The 17,818-nt window shown below is 52.8% G+C and overlaps 1 protein-coding gene across 12 annotated transcripts in view; it reads right to left on the bottom strand.

Annotated features, from left to right (window-relative positions):
• PITPNM2 (phosphatidylinositol transfer protein membrane associated 2) overlaps positions 1–17,818 on the bottom strand; it is a 132,916-nt gene that overhangs the window by 31,146 nt on the left and 83,952 nt on the right. For all 12 annotated transcript variants that reach the window (XM_080821344.1, XM_080821347.1, XM_080821354.1 and 9 more), the window contains exon 3: positions 759–931. In XM_080821344.1, the coding sequence (XP_080677470.1) occupies positions 759–836 (78 nt within the window). In that variant the 5' untranslated portion in view covers positions 837–931. The remainder of the gene's footprint in view (positions 1–758; positions 932–17,818) is intronic.

Consider the following 17,818-nt stretch of genomic DNA (forward strand, 5'->3'; position numbering starts at 1 on the left):
CAGCCACACAGTGGATACCGCTGTCTTGCAGGCATCCTAGGGAACCGGAAAGTAGGCCAGGTGCTCCCAGGCAAGTCGTTTACCTTCCTTGGCTCCCACCTTCCTGTCTGTCAAATGGACTGAATTTCTGTGTCCCCTCCAAATGCACATGTTGAAGCCCCCCAATCTCCCACGTCATGGTACCAGGTCAAGCTTTGGGAGATGAAGAGGTCACGAGGACGCAGCCCCCAGAGTGGGACCGGCGCCCTCACAGAAGCGACCCCAGAGAGCTCCCTCGCCCCTTCCGCCAGCGAGAACACAGTCAGAAGGTGGCCATCCAGGCAAGCCAGGAGGAGGGCCCACACCAGACACCAGTCTGTCAGCACCTTCACCTTGGACCTCCAGCTTTCAGAGAAATAAACGTCTCCTGTCCAAACCCCAAGTGTGTGCTGCTTGTTATAGCCGCTCACGCTGACCAAACACACAGTATCTGCATCGGTGAGAGGTCAGGTATTAGACGCAGAGTGTTAGTGCTGTCAGCGCTGTGAATGAGACCTTGGCGAGACATCCCAATGCCACGGACATCCCCAGCGCTCTGCTGTGCTCCCAGCATCGTGCCGGGAAGCCAGAACGCCATGCAGTCCACACGTTTGCCAGGACCCTACTGGGCAGACACTGTGCTGTCAAGGCTGCAATGCCCCCCACTGCCTCCTGCCCCCCCAAGCGTGCTGAGAGCCATCTGTGTGCCCCGCGTGGCCCGCCCCGGCCCCACGACCCACCTGGATCATGTACAGCTGGGCGATGCGGTACTCCTCCACGGTCATGGGCAGAGGAATCCGATATTCCTTTATAATCATCTTGGAGTCCGAGCCTTCCCGTCGATGGGGAAATGTGTGTGGGCACTTCTAGGCGAGGTTCCTTAAATAACCATGACAAAATTCACTGAGAACCCCTGAGAGACACAGAGAGAGAGAGAGGGCAGGAGAGTCACTTCCTGAGAGGCCAGTGGGCACAACAGCACAGAGGAAGGGCCTGGTCTCGACTCGGCCACGAGCCCCTGGCGTGACCTTGAACAAGTCCCCTCACATCCCCAGCCTTCATTGTCCCTGCTTGCTCCGTGATCTCGTAGAAGCCGTGTGAACCCTGATCGGCCACAGGGAAAGAGAGGACTGGGAAGGTATCCCATCCCCTAAGAGTAAAGAGCACGGCACTCGTTTCTACGCCATTCTAGCAAGCCGCAGCGGCGGGCCCCTGGGGCTCTGGCATTGCTGGAGGCAGCTGCAGTGACCGCAGCTGGCCCCAGGAAGGAAGGGAGGACTGACAAAAGTACAAAAAACACACATGAGAAATGAAACGCCAGCAGCCCGGGACCCTTTGGTGCTGGAACAATCAGTCCCGGGCATGTCACAGGGCACAGAGGGGCACCACTGCTTCCGGGCAGAAGACCCTGACTTCTCTGAGAGAGGTGATCTGAAGGGGGGCTCCAGCTCAATCCAACAGCTGTCTGTAATGCCTGCTCTGCTGGTGACACTGGGCTCCGTCTTGGGGGTAGAAGACACAAGATCAGTGGGTGGGCTGCAGAGAGCGTGAACCGTATCTCAATATGGTCCTTGAGGAAATACACAACGTACTCACAGAAGCTTCTATTTAAGATGACAAAGAATATATTGGACAAAGATTTGCGCCGAAAGCAATCAGATTTAAAAACAAGCAAGCAAGACTTGAAGGAGACATACGCTCGGCGATCTGGAAAATGGAATTACCCAGCATAATCCATCCCCCGGATGGTGGGGGTTTTGCCGTAAATATACGTGAGCATGAGAGGCTAAACATACGTGAGCCCAGAGAGGCTCCATGCTGCTAACTGGAAGGTGAGTGAAGTCTCCCGAGATAGGCAGTGGCAGAATTAGGATAGCATTTTAGAAGGACCACGCTGGGGACAGCAGTCAGTGGAGATTCATGGTGACACTGGCTAAGCGGTAAGAGCGAGGGTCCGGCCAGGCAGGTGGCGTCCCTGGGGCGCCTTCTCCCTGAATTCTGGGCATCACTCCGGCACTAAAGCATCCCGGCGATCTAACGAGATTGATGGAGAAGAACGTACCGGAACTCTGGGACAATGGCCACGTAGGGCTGAAAGAAATTCTTTAATAAGCCAGCCAGGGAGAGTGACGGAGGGCTGGGGGATACTATATGCATAAGCCAGAGACGGGCTGTGTTACTACCCTCAAGCGACTCACGTGTTATTCACGTCGGCACAGCAGGGAGGACTGTTAGCCTGATGCCCCAGCACCAAACTCCAGCTCTCACACATCCAGTTGCTTTAAATACAGTCGAAATAAACATCTCTTTTTTATTTTTTTAAAGGTTTATTGATTTATTTTCAGGAGAGTGAGTGTGCCTGAGTGGGGAGGGGGGCAGAGGGTAAGGGAGACAGCAGACACCCCACTGAGCAGGGAGCCCCACATGGAGCTCCGTATCAAGACCCCGAGATCATGACCTGAGCCCAAATCAAAAGCTGGATGCTCAAGCGACTGCACCCCACAGGCGCCCCCCCAAGTAAATACCTTATTAGCTAATTAGTGTTCATCTACTTTACATCACCCATAAACCTGCACCCCACATTGGACAATAAAAGACCCCAAACGAGGGAGTTCTGTGACCCCAAGTCCGCCCATCAGGCTTCTGAGTGACGTCACTACCCACGTGAGCCCCCGTGTGACTCTCCCTCCCCTTCTGGGTGGTGGTCACACATCACCGAAGGCACCTTGCTGGGAGGGACTTTCCCTCACCAGCGAGCTGCTCAAATGCCACCAAACACTTGTTGTTACTGCCCGCCCTGGTCTTGTGTCTTCTCTGGTCACCCCAAACCCCTGAATTCTCCACAAAGGGGAGGGGCTGAACTCTCCAGAGGCCAAGCTCAAGTGCCAAGAGACCATCACTAACCTTCCCTCAAGGTAGGTGGGTCCAGCTCACAGCTGAGAGGGCATGTGGGCTGCCCCCTCCCAGCTCCGAGACCCGCCTGCCCGAGGCCCGCAGGCCGACACTCAGGCCTGGCTGGAAGTGGGAGGAGATGGCCCAGAGCGCCCACTGTGTCGCCTCCTCCCACGAGATACCAGCATGGGCCAGCCGGTAAGACATCCGAGCTGCCATGAGGGTGAGCTTCCCACTGGCCAGAGAGGGTTGGGCAGGCACCGGGCTTGGGGAATGTCCTGCCACAAAGAAGAGAGAGCCACAGGCTTGGGGGAAGCGGGGTGAAAGGAGTGCTGGAGACAGACGGAAGGACAAGCTTCCACGAGGGTCGTGCCTCTGAAGCTTTTCCGCGTGGACCTCATTGAAGCCCCAGGGTCACCCTGCCGGGAAGGTCCCAGAGGCCCGTCACAGAAGAGGAAGCCGGTGCCCTGTGTCAAGCAGCACACCCTGCACGACAGGGCAGCGGGCACCTCTACGTCTGGGGGGCCTCAGGAGTTCTCCTCTGCTGTGCAGGAGACACGCCGGGACCTGGGCCAAGTCCCATCACCACCTCAGTGACTCAATGACAAAGAAGTCAGATGCAATCCCTAAAAGTTCCTGAGAAACTCTAGGAGTCTCAGTAATCCGCCCTCCGCTGTCTTAACGGCCCCTGGGAACATGACCTGCCCACGCTCGCCTGCACACCAGTCTGACCAAGTGTCCACGCAAAGCGGGGGCAAAGTCAAGGGAGCCGGCCCCATGGTGGCCGGGAGACGCAGACCCCGCTTAGGACGCAGCTCCTTCTGTCACAGGTCGAGAGACGTTGTTTCTGCCCGCAAGTCACCAGAGAGCTATAACGGTAGCAGACAGACAGACAGAAGGAAAGAACAGAATGCTGCACAGTTGGAGCTCAGTGCATGGCGACTAAGACGAGGAGGGAGGAACCAGAGCTCCATGAGTGACCACATGTGACGGGATGTCACGGGGGAGTTCCACTCCAGAAGCGGATTTCAAAACCTAACAAAGCCTTTGTGAGCCGTGTGCCTCCCAGGACATGTGGCTGGGCCTGCTGCGCCTGGCTCTTGCCGTGCAGCCAATGGGGATGACACCACTTGCTTTCCAGGGTTACCAGTGTCACTGAGATGAGAAAAGTGGACCAGCGAGGGGTGGCGTTTTGTCAGTACAGAGGGGACTAAGGAAAGGCTTGAGGGAAGGTGGAGCTTCAAAGGGATGTGAGCGGGGCTTCCTGGAAGCCCTGGAAGAGCAGAGGCAAGGAGGCTGTGCTCCAGGAGAAGGAACAGTACAAGCCAAGCAAAGGCCCTGAGGCACCGGCACGCCACACCATCGAGGTGACCTCCCTCCGGTGGGCCTCCTGTGCTGTTGTGCTGCATCCTGGGTTTGGGGTGGTATGAACACACCGAGGCCACCCTGAAGCCACTGGCCCTGGGAGAGGATGCTGCTCAAGGCTAAGATGTGGCCGTTCCCTGCAGCGGAGCACCCATGAAGTTCAGTGTTTGGGGTGCGGCAGGAGCAGGGTGACAAGAAGCTGTCACTTGCTTCCAGGAGTGCTCTCCTTCTGGGGGAGAAGAGACGCCCTCCTCAGACGAGGCTTGACCCGTAAACCATAAACGTCAGGCATTTCCACCGAGAGGAGCAGAACACAGGGGATGGCCATTGATCTCTGAGCCCTGGCCGCTTGGGGTGTTGTCTTTCAAGGCAATCACTCCAAAGGGGTCTCAACAAGTACCAGCATTTTCCTTAGCTAAGAGAGTCAGGCCTGTTTCTTTACGACGACAACCACGCCAGTGGGTTCAGGAATCCAACCCAACTTCCTGTTGAAGATGGTGGAGTTCAGGATCATTTCCGTTCTACGGCCCTCCCTCGAAAACACCAACGACAGACACAGGGAAGCCACTGCGGCTGATGAAGCAAGGAAATTGCTACGCCCCCAAGCCACAGACACCACGAAGGCAGAACTGAAGAAAGCAACATGCTGAGAGCTGACGGGTCCTCCTCCTTAGACTGCCCCCAAGTAAGTATCACTTCCTGAAAGTCATGGCCATGATCCTCCTGCTGAAATGAGGAACCTGGGCTGTGGATACCACCCCAGGTGGGGAGAGGCATCCCCCTGTCTTTGGTTTGTCCAAAGAAAAATTCTGAGTTGAAATATTACATATATACAAAGGAGGGCACGTGTCGTAAGTACAGATATATCTTCAGTGAAGATATATCTGTAGGACCTGCAAGGATCAAGAAATGGGAAATTAACAGCCCCAGAAGTCCCCCATGTGTCCCCTTCTAGTCACGTCTCCTCAACTATGGACAAGCCCTGTCCCGCCATTTGCCTGTTTCGTACTTTAAGAGAGACTGAAGCCAATGGATTGCCAACACCCAACTGTCTTTGAGCGATTTTGTATGGAAGCATACTGTTTGTGCTCTTTTGATTCTGGCTTCTTTCGACCAACATCATGTTCACAGGATTCATCCAAATTATTGCATGTGACTGTAGACTGTTTGTCCTCACCGCTGTCTAGTATTTCACTGGGTGGATGTACTGTAATCGACTCAACCCCTCCATTGTTGATGGGCATTTGGGTAATGTCCAATTTGGGGCTGATGGGAGGAGAGCTGCTGTAAACAGCCGGGTACACGCAGAGATGTGATTTTACATTGCGGAATGGAAATGGGGTGGGAGCTGATAGGAAATCACACCCACATGCCATTTCTACAACAGAACCTTGCTTTCCCTTAAGGGAGGTGCTGGGAATGAAGTGAGGGTGGGGAGAGAAAAGGGGCAGCAAGGGGTTGGTCAGAACACAGCCAGCCAGTGATGGAAAGAGCTTTGCCAAGAACCATCATGATGTAGGAACCCTGAAACCTGAGAGAGACAGAATCCCTAGGCAGAGGATAAATAATCTCTCGGGGAGAGGAGAGAGCCTTCCGGATAGTAAGTCAGCCCGTAATGGAGCTGCAGACTACTCTGGACCACTCCCCACATTTTCACAGGCTGCTGTTTAGAAGGTAGCTGAAGAGTAATAATCCCAAAGGAACTCGAATGGGTCCTATGCATTATGGCCGGGATGGGGGGGCAGATGAAGAACACAGCATGAGGAATCATCCAGAGAAACTGAGAAAGACTTCAGAAGAAAACAAGTCATAGTCCCAGAGAAACTACAGATAGATTCACTTAAGAACTGGTAAGGGCAGATGGGTATAAGAGACGAGACACCAAAATTTTAAAAAGAAATTATTTGACAGCAGAAAGAGATGAAGGCTGAAAGGTGAGTTAACAGAGTTCACGAGAAAATGAGAAAGAAAGATGAATATATCACCTATTGTTTAAAAACCGTATTATAAGCAATGAAAAAATGACAAAGCAGGGCATGAACGACCGGAGGTGTCGAGGGTCGGCTGCAAGAAATCACACGAGATTAAGTGGAGAAGACCAATAAGACAACAATGACAGACATGGGAGGGAAAAGAAAATCAAACACATACATAATTGGTGAAGAAAATACAATAATGGAACAGGGGGAGAGTATTCAAATATATAATGGAAAAATCCCCTGAAATTAAAAAACAAAAACAAAACTGATGCTACAAATGAACTGCCATGGGGCGCCTGGGTGGCTTAGTCATTAAGCATCTGCCTTTGGCTCAGGTCATGATCCCAGGGTCCTGGGATCGAGCCCTGCATCAGGCTCCCTGCTCGGCAGGAAGTTTGCTTCTCCCTCTCCCACTCCCCCTGCTTGTGTTCCCTCGCTCGCTGTGTCTCTCTCTGTCAAATAAATAAATAAAAATCTTTAAAAAACCAAAAAACGAACAAACCAACCAAAAAATGAACTGCCATTCTGTGGCCCAGGAAAACTTGATGGTGTGATTAACACCAAGACATCCTTAAAAGGTTACTGATCTTGGGGTGCCTGGGTGGTGAAGTCCGTTAAGCGTTTAACTCATGGTTTCGGCTCAGATTCTGATCTCAGGATCACGAGGCTGAGCCCCATGTAAGGCTCTGCACTCAGAGTGGAGTGCCTGCTTAAGAGTCTCTCTCTCTCTCTCCCTCTGCCCCTCCCTCCTGCCAGCACATGCTCTCTCACTTAAATAAATAATACACCTTTAAAAAAGTTACTGATCTTTAAGGATAAAGAAAGAACCATATAAATACGGCACCAGGGAGGTGATTTGAGGAGATTCAGAATTCTCCACAGCAACTCAATTTCAGAAAACAGTGAAGCATTATTTGCAGTCATGACACAGAATTTTATACCCAGCAAAACTGTCCTTTGAGTATAAAGTTAATGGACATTCTGTAACATAAGCTCAGAGGCTTAGACATCCACATGGTCTTAAAAGAATTGCTTGAAATCCAACCAATAATCAAAGATAAGTTCATCAATGGAGACACCCCAGTGAATACTGAACGAGTATTTTTGAGACTGGGGCATTTATCATTATTGACTAGAATAGAAAAACCTTGGCGATGTACACAAATACTAGTATAACTAAAATTTTCCACTAAAATTGAAAGTGGGGAAAACAGAGGTGGATGGCATGAAAGCTGGTTCATTATATAGATTAAAAAATTAATGAGGGAAGAACCGTTGGAGGACAGGGACTTTTAGGGAAGTGGAACTATTCTGTATGATACAAGGATGGTGGATGCACATTGTTGTATGTTTGTCAAAACCCAGAGAACATACAACACAAGGAGCAAGCCCTAATGCAAACATGGGCTTTGAGTGATAATGATGTACCAATACAGGTTTACCAATGGTGACAAATGTCCCACACTGGTGGGGGATGTTGGTAGATGGAGTGGCTGTGCATGTGTGGGGCAGAGGGCTACAGGGGAACTTTCTGTACTATCCTCTCAGTTTTGCTGTGAACCTAAAAGGGCTTTGAAAAGTAAAATTTGTTCATTAAAAAAAATGATTCCAATCTGTTAAAAGTTTCTCTTGCAGAAAGTAGACTAAAGGTTTCCAGAGGCTAGGGAGAGTAGGAATTGGGGAGGCATTATTCATTGATTGTAGAGTTTCTATTTGGGGAATGAAAACATTTCAGAAATAGTAGGGGAGGTAGTGGTACAATATTATAAATGTACTTAAATGCCATGGGATTGTACACTTACCATGTTTACAAGGACAAATCTTATGTCATATATTTACTACAATTTTTCAAAAGTAAAAATGTAGTATACAAAAACCCACTGAGTTGCACACCTGAAATGAATTAATTGTATGGTATGTGAATCGTATCTCAATAAAGCTGTTTATAAAGTTTTTCTCGGGGCACCTGGGTGGCTCAGTGGGTTAAGCCTCTGCCTTCGGCTCAGGTCATGATTCCAGGGTCCTGGGATCGAGCGCCGCATCGGGCTCTCTGCTCAGCAGGGAGCCTGCTTCCTCCTCTTTCGCTGCCTACTTGTGATCTCTGTCAAATAAATAAATAAAATCTTTAAAAAAAAAAAGTTTTTCTCTTGAAAAAATTTTTTTCTCTCTTCTCTGCGTTAACTTGAAGGAACTTTTAGGAACTACTATCACTTAAAGAGGAAGAAATGTGGTTCTGAAGTTTAGCAATTTCCTTCCATTTCATTTCAAATACATGCAAACGGATCTGTCTTCAGTTAAATTTAAGAAAATTACATTTGATTTTTTATTTTAAAACTGCATGCTAAGACCCATTTTGTTGTTGTCATTATCGCTACTCCGTATGTGTCTGTTTGCGTAAAAGTTTGAAATGAGGCTCACTGGAAGCTGGTGAGGGTTATCTCAAATCGGCGGAACTGGGTGCAACTTTTCCTTGTACTTTTCTTTATTAGTTGACTTTTTACAAGGCAGCAGCAAGCAGAATTTGAGCAGGCGTCTGAGTACCAGCCAGAGAAGGACAGTCAAGGTAGCTGTTAAAAATCACGTACTTTGAGTCAGCCAGACTTTCCACCACCTCCCAGCTGTGACTGTGGGCAAATTGCTTAAACTCTTTGATCTTTCATTTTATCTCCTACAAAATAGCAAAACAGTAGTTGAGAACAGCACTTGCTCCATTGGACTGTCTTGTGCATTAAGTGACATAATGCACATCAAATGCTTAGCCCACTTCGACCCAGTACTCGGTGAGTAGTTAGGTGGTGTTTCTGCGCTCAGCAGGTGTGGGAAGGCTGGTGCCTGAGCCCGGAGAGCTTCCTGGCTGAGCAACTTACCTAAGGTGCAGCTCCTAAGCCCACCGCCATCAGGGAAGGACAGCCTAGCACCCAGGGCACAGACGTGCAAAGAACAGGCGACCCTTTGGCAGGTTGATTTCATAGACAGGAACCTGGTAGGCACGGCAGGGTCCCCTTGCTTTCTCCCTGGTTAAGCCTGAAGCAGGAGTGTGCCGGCGGACCCCAGGCCCCTCAGGAGAGAAGGCAGTGTGACTGGTGTGTCTGCCTGTGCCCCGAGCCCCCTTCAACCAGCAGCTGAACTCACAATCTCATTACACCCACTCCGGCTGCCTGGGCGCGTGCGAGACACACATTTCATCTCCGTCCCTGCAGGAGTCGTGATGGGTTAGACAGAATCATATTTTACTACTTAAAACAGGGCTGCTCCCAGTGTCTGGTGCGGTGAGAGGGAAGAAAGAAGAACACACGTCTCCCAAGGCCCTTCTGCGAGGGAGGCCGGGCGAGGAGTTTGAGTGACCACCGTGCCCAAGACACACCTGTCTGCACAACCCCCCAGGCTTTCTCCAGGGGGGACAGGACAGACCTTCCCATGGGCCTCTGATAGGGCCCTTGGCTTTCTGGAAGCCCTGAATTCACGACCTCAGGAAAGACCCCAGCCCCCATGGTCATCGGTGTGTTAGAGGAAGCAGGAAGGCCAGATGTCAGAGTCCGAGCCACCTGGTGTGGTGATCAGGGAGGCCATCAGGGCTGAGCACGGCCCTGGACAAGGCACAAGGCCTGGCAGGAAGGGTGTCATCCCCTTCCTCTCAGGCAGCCTGTCCCATAAGGACCCGTATGAGGAAGACAAAAGGAGCCTGTGGGTGACCAGGAACCCCTGGTTCTGACTGAGGGGTCAAGGTCAGGACATGTCTTAGGGCCTCCCCAGGCTTCAGGGATCCCCCAGGCATCATAGGGGTAAAGGGGCTGGGGTGGCCAGGCTGGAGGGACTTTAGTAGAGCCTGGCGGGTTGCTGGGGTTGGGCTCAAAAGGGCGCGTGACCGAGCAGGTGGGCAAGACCCCTCTTTGAGCGAAGGCCGTGGTGAGACGCCGGACTGGGAGGGGAAGAAGAAAATTGAGTTTACTGAACCTAATCTGCTTTTCCATGATTTGCTGCGGTTTGACGTCACAGATGGAATTTAGGAGCGTGGCTGTGCAGAGACAGCGGAGGATGGAATCTGTCCAAACGTAATTCGGCTGCATTCTGGCCATTAGGTCTGGAAGCGACTCGAGCCAGGCCATCGGAGCCTGCCTAGACATCTGTGACAGTATGGAGGGTGGCTGGCGGGGGAGAGGGGGGCGGAGGCAGCCTCCAGTGTGTCTGGAACATCCCCTCTGGTTCTCTTGGGTCTCTCCTCCACATCCTCCAGGAAAGCCCCCTTCCTCTGCTCTCGGCTTCCCAAGTCTGCGGGCCCCTCCCTCATTGGAGGCCAAACCGGGTAACAGAACTTCATCTGCCCCCACGTGGGCGGCTCTGCCCCTACCCTCTGCATCCAGGGACAGCTGGCTCCAGACGAATGGGGGTGCGCAGAGGAAAGGAGCATCTCCTTGTGTGCCAGGGACAAGCCCCTCCCGGGATGGGGGAGTGTGTGCACGATGTCTGCATCCATAGCTGCCTCTCTGCCCCCTGGGGGGTCAAAGCAGGGGCAGGCACATCCCCCAGGAAAGTCTGAGCTGGAAGGAGCTGGGGGAGGAGCGGGTCCAATCTCTGCCCCCAGAGTAATCCAACTGTAGCTGGAGATGGTGGCTTCCACCAAGATTTCTCTGGAGGCAACGGTAAAGACCCCCCACCCCAGTCCAACAGTCACCTTATAAGTGAGACTGAGACCTGGATTTCGCAGGCATGGTGGGTTGGAAGACCCAGCGTTACCCCTGCCCTGGCCGGAGCAATGAAACAAGGACTCACGGCCTGGGCCAAAGCCCTGGGCCCCCATGTAGGCACCAATATTCCAGGGAAAGGCCATAAATATCATCGCTGTGTGTCCAGAGTGCCGGGCTGGGGAATGTGGCCAAGCCGCTGCAGGGCTGGACCGTCAGAAGCCATGGGGCAGAGAGCTGGCACCGCAGGACATGCACTGCTCTGCAGGGCTAGGAACCCTTAGAAGATCCTTGAAAGTAGTGTAGCTTTTCTTCTGTAACTCCCCAGCCCGAACGGCAGCCAGGAGATCAGTGGGAGAGCTTTCCATCACTGTGCTGGAGACAGCAAAGCAGGCCCAGAGAAGGTAGGCTGCCCCACTCAGGGATAGCCACAAGAGAAGGGCAATCGGCACCCCAAATTCCTGACTCCCACCCTCCTGCCAGGCCTGCAAAATCCCCCACCGACCTTGCTTTTTGGGAAAAGGGGAGAGGAGATTTGCAGGTGAGGAAGTTAAAACCGAGACCAGCTCCCCCGGCCAGCGCTCCCCTCCTAATCTCTCCTCATTGTGCTTCAGGGACTCTGCTCTGCCGGTCACTGCTGCTGTGACCATCGCCACGCTGGCCTCCAGGGGGTGCTCCCCACAGCGAGCACGGAGGCCAGCTCAAACAAGCCTGCACGCCACTGGGGCCGAGATGTGACAAGGGAAACACAACCCCAGAGGGACCCTGCCTGACAGCCTGGCTGGGGGCTGACCCCATCCGCTGGGGCGTGCTCACACCCACCCCCTGCCCCCGTCACCTCTGCCAGGGGCTATCACTGTAGCAGCAACATCCAGATCATTCCATGTCACCAGAACATGTCACTCACCTAAGGTCCTGCGTCTGGAGCACGCTGGCCTTGGAGAGGAGCTCCCCTCTAGGGGAGAAACCCCTAGCTATGGGGTGGGAAGAAGGGGGGCCCCCAGATATTTCCAGGTGGGGAGCACCTCCGGGCGGGGAGGGCTCGGTGACCCTGGCATCCGGTACGGAGCTCGGCGCATCGGCAGGCGTTGGCTGCCCTGTGGACACTGCCCTAGAGCGCCTCCGCGAATCCTGTCACCAGGGGAAAGAAGCTGTGGGGCACCCAGCGTGCCGAGAGGCAGAGCTGGGATTTTCACCACCACTGGTGACGACCGCTTGTCATGATGACAGCGTGATAACAACTTTCGAGGAACATCAGTGACAATCGCAGCTACCAGGGCTGGGGGCTTACTTCCGGGGCCATCCTGGGCTCGGGTTTTGACCGGACACCTCGGTGGGGCGGAGGGGGGCGCCCAGTGCTTGGCAAGCTCCCGCGCCTCCCACTGGCCATCGTGCACCTTCTCTCTGATCCCCATCTTCTCTCCTCCATTTCCCACCTGCCGTCAGTCTGTGGCTCTCCTGGACCCCCGCCCCCGTCAGCACACAAGCATGCAAGGAACGGCTCCCAGGTTTACAAAAACCAAATCCCACAGCCCTCAACCCCACTTTCTTGGTACCACCCCCTCTCTCTGCTCCTCCCTTCTGGCAAAATTCTCCTAACGCTTAGCTGTACTTGGGGTTTCCATCTTCCCAGGCTCTTTCCCAACTCACCACCCCACGGCAACTGGGCTGGTCGGCCCACCATTGACCCCCGAGGGGCTGAGCCAATCCTCAGTCCTAATCGCCTCCAGACCTTCGTTAACGCCTGCATTTAACAGCCAGTGACGGAGCGCAAGCGGTGACTGGCAGGGAGCACTGCCCTTGCCTCGGTTTCTGCCTGGACGAGGTTCTCTCTGCTCAGCCTACACACCCACCGATGAACCTCTGCTCGGAGCCGACTCTGTGCGCCATTCCAGGGGCCCCCAGCGGAACAGCCGTCAGCTGCAAATTATGATGTGCTTTTTGTTCCAAAAGAAACACAGCTGGTATTGTGCGGGCTGCAAGTAGCCGGGGGGGCTGACCTCCCATCTGGAGGGGCGCACGGCCCATGCTGGAGTGTAGGAGCCGGTGTCCCCAGCCCTGCCTCCTTCAGCCCATCGCACTCCGGACATCCCACGGCTCCCCGCACTGCCCAAAACCACAGCTCCCAAACTTGCCAGATCCTAGAGAACACATGGAGTGCGCTTTAGAGATACAACTGTGGAGCAACGGTGGGGGGGTGTCAGAGCCTTAGCCCCCCACCCCACCGTGCCTCCCCACACGGCAGTCCCGCATGCAGAATGTGAGGAGGACGCCGCAGGGGACGTCCAGTCCGTCTAACGCTGACGCTCCTGGAGGTCCTACCAGGGTCGCATCACAACCCACACTCCGGCACACAGCAAACCAGACCTTCTGCTTGGTCCCCTGGCTTACAGACCCCTTCGACCACGCCACACAGTCCGGCTACCCAAGTAAATTAGGAGTCACGGAACCCTCGTACCTGCCTCGCGTCAGATGGATTGCCCCCACTTATCTGTTTTATTTCTTTTCTTTAAAGACTTCTATTTATTCATCTGAGAGAGAGTGAGAGAGAAAGAGCGCATGAGAAGGGAGGAGGAGCAGAGGGAGAAGCAGACCCCATGCTGAGCAGGGGGCTGGATGCAGGACTCGATCCCGGGACTCCAGGATCATGACCCGAGCCGAAGGCAGTCGCCCAACCAAATGAGCCACCCGGGCACCCTGTCTTATTGAGATGTAATTCATATACTATATATGACTCAGCTTTTTAAAGTGTTCGATTCGGTGGTGATCAGTGTATTCACAGACCGTAGCCATCACCACTACCTGGCTCCAGGACGTTTCCTCACCCCAAAAGGAAGCCCGGGTCCCGTGAGCCCTCGCCCTCTGCTCCCACCCCCACCAACTCCCCGGCTCTCATTAGTCCGCTTTCTGTTTCCACGGACTTGCCTTTCTGGACGCATCACGTAAATGGATTCGCGCCCCGTGTGGCCTTTTGTGTCTGCCTTTCTTCCACTTTGCATCGCGTGTTCAAGGTACATCCACGCTGTGGCGCGGAGCAGTACCTCCTGCCTTCTTATGCCAGAATGATATTCTATTTCACGGCTATTACACCCATTTTTACAGCTGAGGAAGCCAAGGCTGCATGTCATCAAGGGACCTCGTCTCCCCCGTGACTCAGTAAGTGTTGGAGTCGGGTCCATCTCTCTGTGCAGCCAAGATAGAAACAGCGAAGAACTGAACAACCGTCATCGAAAGGGACATCGACATACATACATATATACCCTTGGCATGAATAATAGCATTTTACGGTTTACAAAAGCTTTTGCTTCATGCTCTTGCTTTTTCAGGTTAACCCTCCAAGGTAGAACACACAGGTATGCCCTATGTTTGCAAGGACCTAAAGGGGTAAGTAGTATGTTCGAGGTCAGAAGTAATTATTGATGCATTCCTGGTAGTCAGAATCAGGATACAATGTGAGCAAACAGGACAGCTTTGATACTTTTTTACAAAGATGTCATGATTTTTTTTTTTAAGATTTTATTTATTTACTTATTGAGAGACAGATCCCTGGGCTCGATCCCAGGACCCTGAGATCACGACCTGAGCCGAAATCAAGAGCCGGACGCTTCACTGACTGAGCCACCCACATGTCCCTCAAAGATGCATGATTTAGAAAAATACTTCTTTTTTTCTCTTTCAGGTTACTCTGTAGTGAATGCAAACCTTGGAGCCAAGGGAAAACCCACGTAAACTCCATGCAAGAGTATTTACTTGGTTTTAATTTAATGTTTCTGACTGATCTTGGAAATAAAGGTTGCTATTTCTTTCAAAATACAGACTACTTGGTTCCAGCCCAAATCACTGCATTGCCAAGGGAGGGCCATTTGGACCATTTATTGAGGTTAAATTCTCAACCTCATAATCCGGCAGACGGAGTCCTTAAATTCTCGTCTCAACAAACCCCCCAGCATCCCCTCTCAGCAAGAAATCTTAGACCAGGGCCTGATGTCAGGCTCCATACCAGGAGCTAGGGGTCCAGGGGACTAAGACAGAGCCCCCGAGGAGCCTCTTGGCCACACGAGAAGACAGACCTCCCTGAGTCATCGAAGACCTGTTGGGGAATATTACTCATCCTTAAAAAGGAAGAAGATTCCCACTGTAGGAACCCAGCATGCTTCCTTCTCTTAGAATAAGCCAGGCGAGTTCCTGATTCCGGCCTTGGCCCTGCCTGTTAAACCCCCTTACCCCAGCCTTGGCCCGGCTGGCTCCCTGCAGTGATCTGGGCCTTGGGCCAGCAGCCCCGCCCCTCTGTGGAGGACCCCCACGGCTCACCACACTCCCGAGTGAGGGGACTCACTCGTACACTGCCCCCCTCCTTGACAGCGCGGACAACCCCACACCAGGGACCTCGCCTGCATCCCTCGCGGATGGAAGAAATGACAGCACATCTGTCCTACTCCCCCTTTTCAGTCTCTGATTCTGGGGAGCAGGGGGTCTGGCACCTAGCAGGTACCAAAGAAGGTTCGCTTGGCAAATGTTCCCCCAAACCCCTCGTCAGGCAGATAGTGCCACTAAGCAGCCAAAGTGCTAATTACAAACTGCTCTGTTAGCTGTTCTCAGAGCGACTACAAGATCCTCCAAGAATAGCGCACGATTCCCTGCCACGTCCCTGCAATAACAAACCCAGTTTCTTGACGGCGTCTGTGACTCAGACTGTTCCCAGAGCCAGACTTTCCTCCCCCTGAGAGTGTGCTGTGTGCAGGGGCAGAAGCCTCAGACAGACAGAGGGCTGAACGCTGTTCTCCACGGAGGGCATGGGGGGCATCTGGGGCCATCTTAGGCCCCTTCCCGTTGGGAAGGCAGGTGTTTGGCCCTGAGGGGGATCCAGCAACACGGGGTGCCCCCAGTTACCTTCGCTCTCAGATGGGCCCACGTTCTCGTTAGAAAGTCAATGCTTGCGAGTCGCCAGGGAAAGGTGGGAAGCAGAAAGCCCAGAGGGGCTGAGTCATTTGATGGGGCCACACAGTGAGTCAAGGGCAGGACGGAATGAGAATCCCTATCTCTGGGCCTGTGATCCAGGCCTGATCTACGGTGCCCTTGTGCAAGCATGGGTCTGGGCAGCTCAGGCCACCAACAGTTGGGTCCAAATGCTCAGCTCAGTAGGGAGGAAGCAGGCCTGGTTGGAGCCTGGCCCAAAAGGCCCAGCCAGTGTTCCCAGGGGGAGCTGTGCATGTGTGTGCACGCAAATTCACGTGTCTGTACAGCTCTGTCCAGGCCTTGCTCTGTCTCACTGAGTGAGTAGTGTGGCCTTTACAGCCAAGTTTCTCAGGGCTGCCAGGGAACACTATATGCCTGGAAAATTTCCCAGCTCTTCTTTGCAGAGCTATTAGCTTCCCTTCATTGCCCCATAAAATCCTCCCGGCAATGATGGATGCCATCCTATCATGGGAGGGAGGGAGGAAAGAAAACACAAAGGGAAAAAAAAAAAGCCTCTCATTAAACTTGGAAAACCCCATGGGCACATAACTTGGGAAAAGAAAGCATCAGAGGAGGGTGGGTTGCCTAGTTCAGCTGCACGGGCTGTGCACTGCCCAACTCTAAGTGACATTCTCATGGACTACAAGATTGGCAGTCCCCTGAGTTGGGCAGTCCCAGGAAAGGACTCTGCTTGATTTGGGGCAAAGTTTTCAAGAGTCTCAAGGTTCACTCCTCATTGACACCTTGTCCTAGCATAAGGACCTTTCAGTTCTCAGGAGCTGCCCCTCGGTAACTAGTGGATAAGAAGAACTGATCTAGATCGGAGAGGAGGCAAGGTGGAGGGTTTGGCATCTCCCGAGTCATTCTGGGGGCTGGGCTGGAACTAGCTCCAAGCCCAGGACCTGAGAGAAGAATTAACCATCTTTTATGAGCTGAATCTCACTGACTTCTCCAGCATTCTCCTTCCTTTCGCCAAAGCACTTCCCATTCCTACCTCTGTCTTTCACCAGTTCTGGAAAATTCTCAGCAATGAGCTCTCCAAACATGGTCTCTAACTTATTTTTCTCTTCTCTCTGTGGAACACTAATTAGATGAAAGTCAGGCGTTCTCCTCCTCTCCATGTGTCTTATCTTCTCTACACCTTCCTCTTTATAGTGTCGTGTTTCGGGTAGTTTCTTCAGGTCTGGCTTCCAGTTAAAAACCCTTTCTTCAGCTATGATGACTCTCCTGGTAAAGTTCTATTTGGTTCTTTTCCAAACCTGCTTCATCATTTTTTTACGGCTCTGTATTCCCTGCACGGTGTTTCAGCCATGCCTTCTATTTATTTAAACGCATCGAACATAGTTATTTTCCTGTCTCTGCCTAAATGCTGCAGGATCCGAGGTCCTGAGGGTCTGTTTCTGCTGTAACTTGCTTCTGCTGGCTCTGGCTCTGGCTCAAGAGTGCCTTCTCTCTTCTTAGGCTCGGTTATTTTTGACTCTGAACTGCTCATTTTCTGTGGAAGTTATGTGTAGAAAGCCTTTGAGACTCAGGATGAGGGTCTGTGCTTTCAGACAGGACTTGCTTCAGCAAATGCCTGTGTTACTGCCCCGGGGAGAGCACCCTCCACCACCGCCGAGCACGGTCGGGGCTGAACCAGCCGCGGGTCTGGGCACAGTCTGGTCGCCCTTCAGCTCTGTTCCTCCTCCAGGCTAGGTGACAAGTGTCTTTGTTTCCTGGGGCTGCTGTCACAAAACACTGCAAACTGGGTGACTTTAAAGAAGTCTCTGACTTGCTCCTGGTTCTGGAGGCTGGGAGTCTGAAATCAAGGTGTCAGGTTGGTTCCTTCCTCCATGGCTTTCTCTTAGCTTCTGGAAGTTGCCAGCAATTCTCGGCATTCATTGGATTGGGGCTGCATCCAAGGCCACGTGGCATTCTCTGTGTGTG

Source organism: Martes martes (genome assembly GCF_963455335.1).
Source record: "Martes martes genome assembly, chromosome: 13".
Lineage (NCBI taxonomy): Eukaryota > Metazoa > Chordata > Mammalia > Carnivora > Mustelidae > Martes > Martes martes.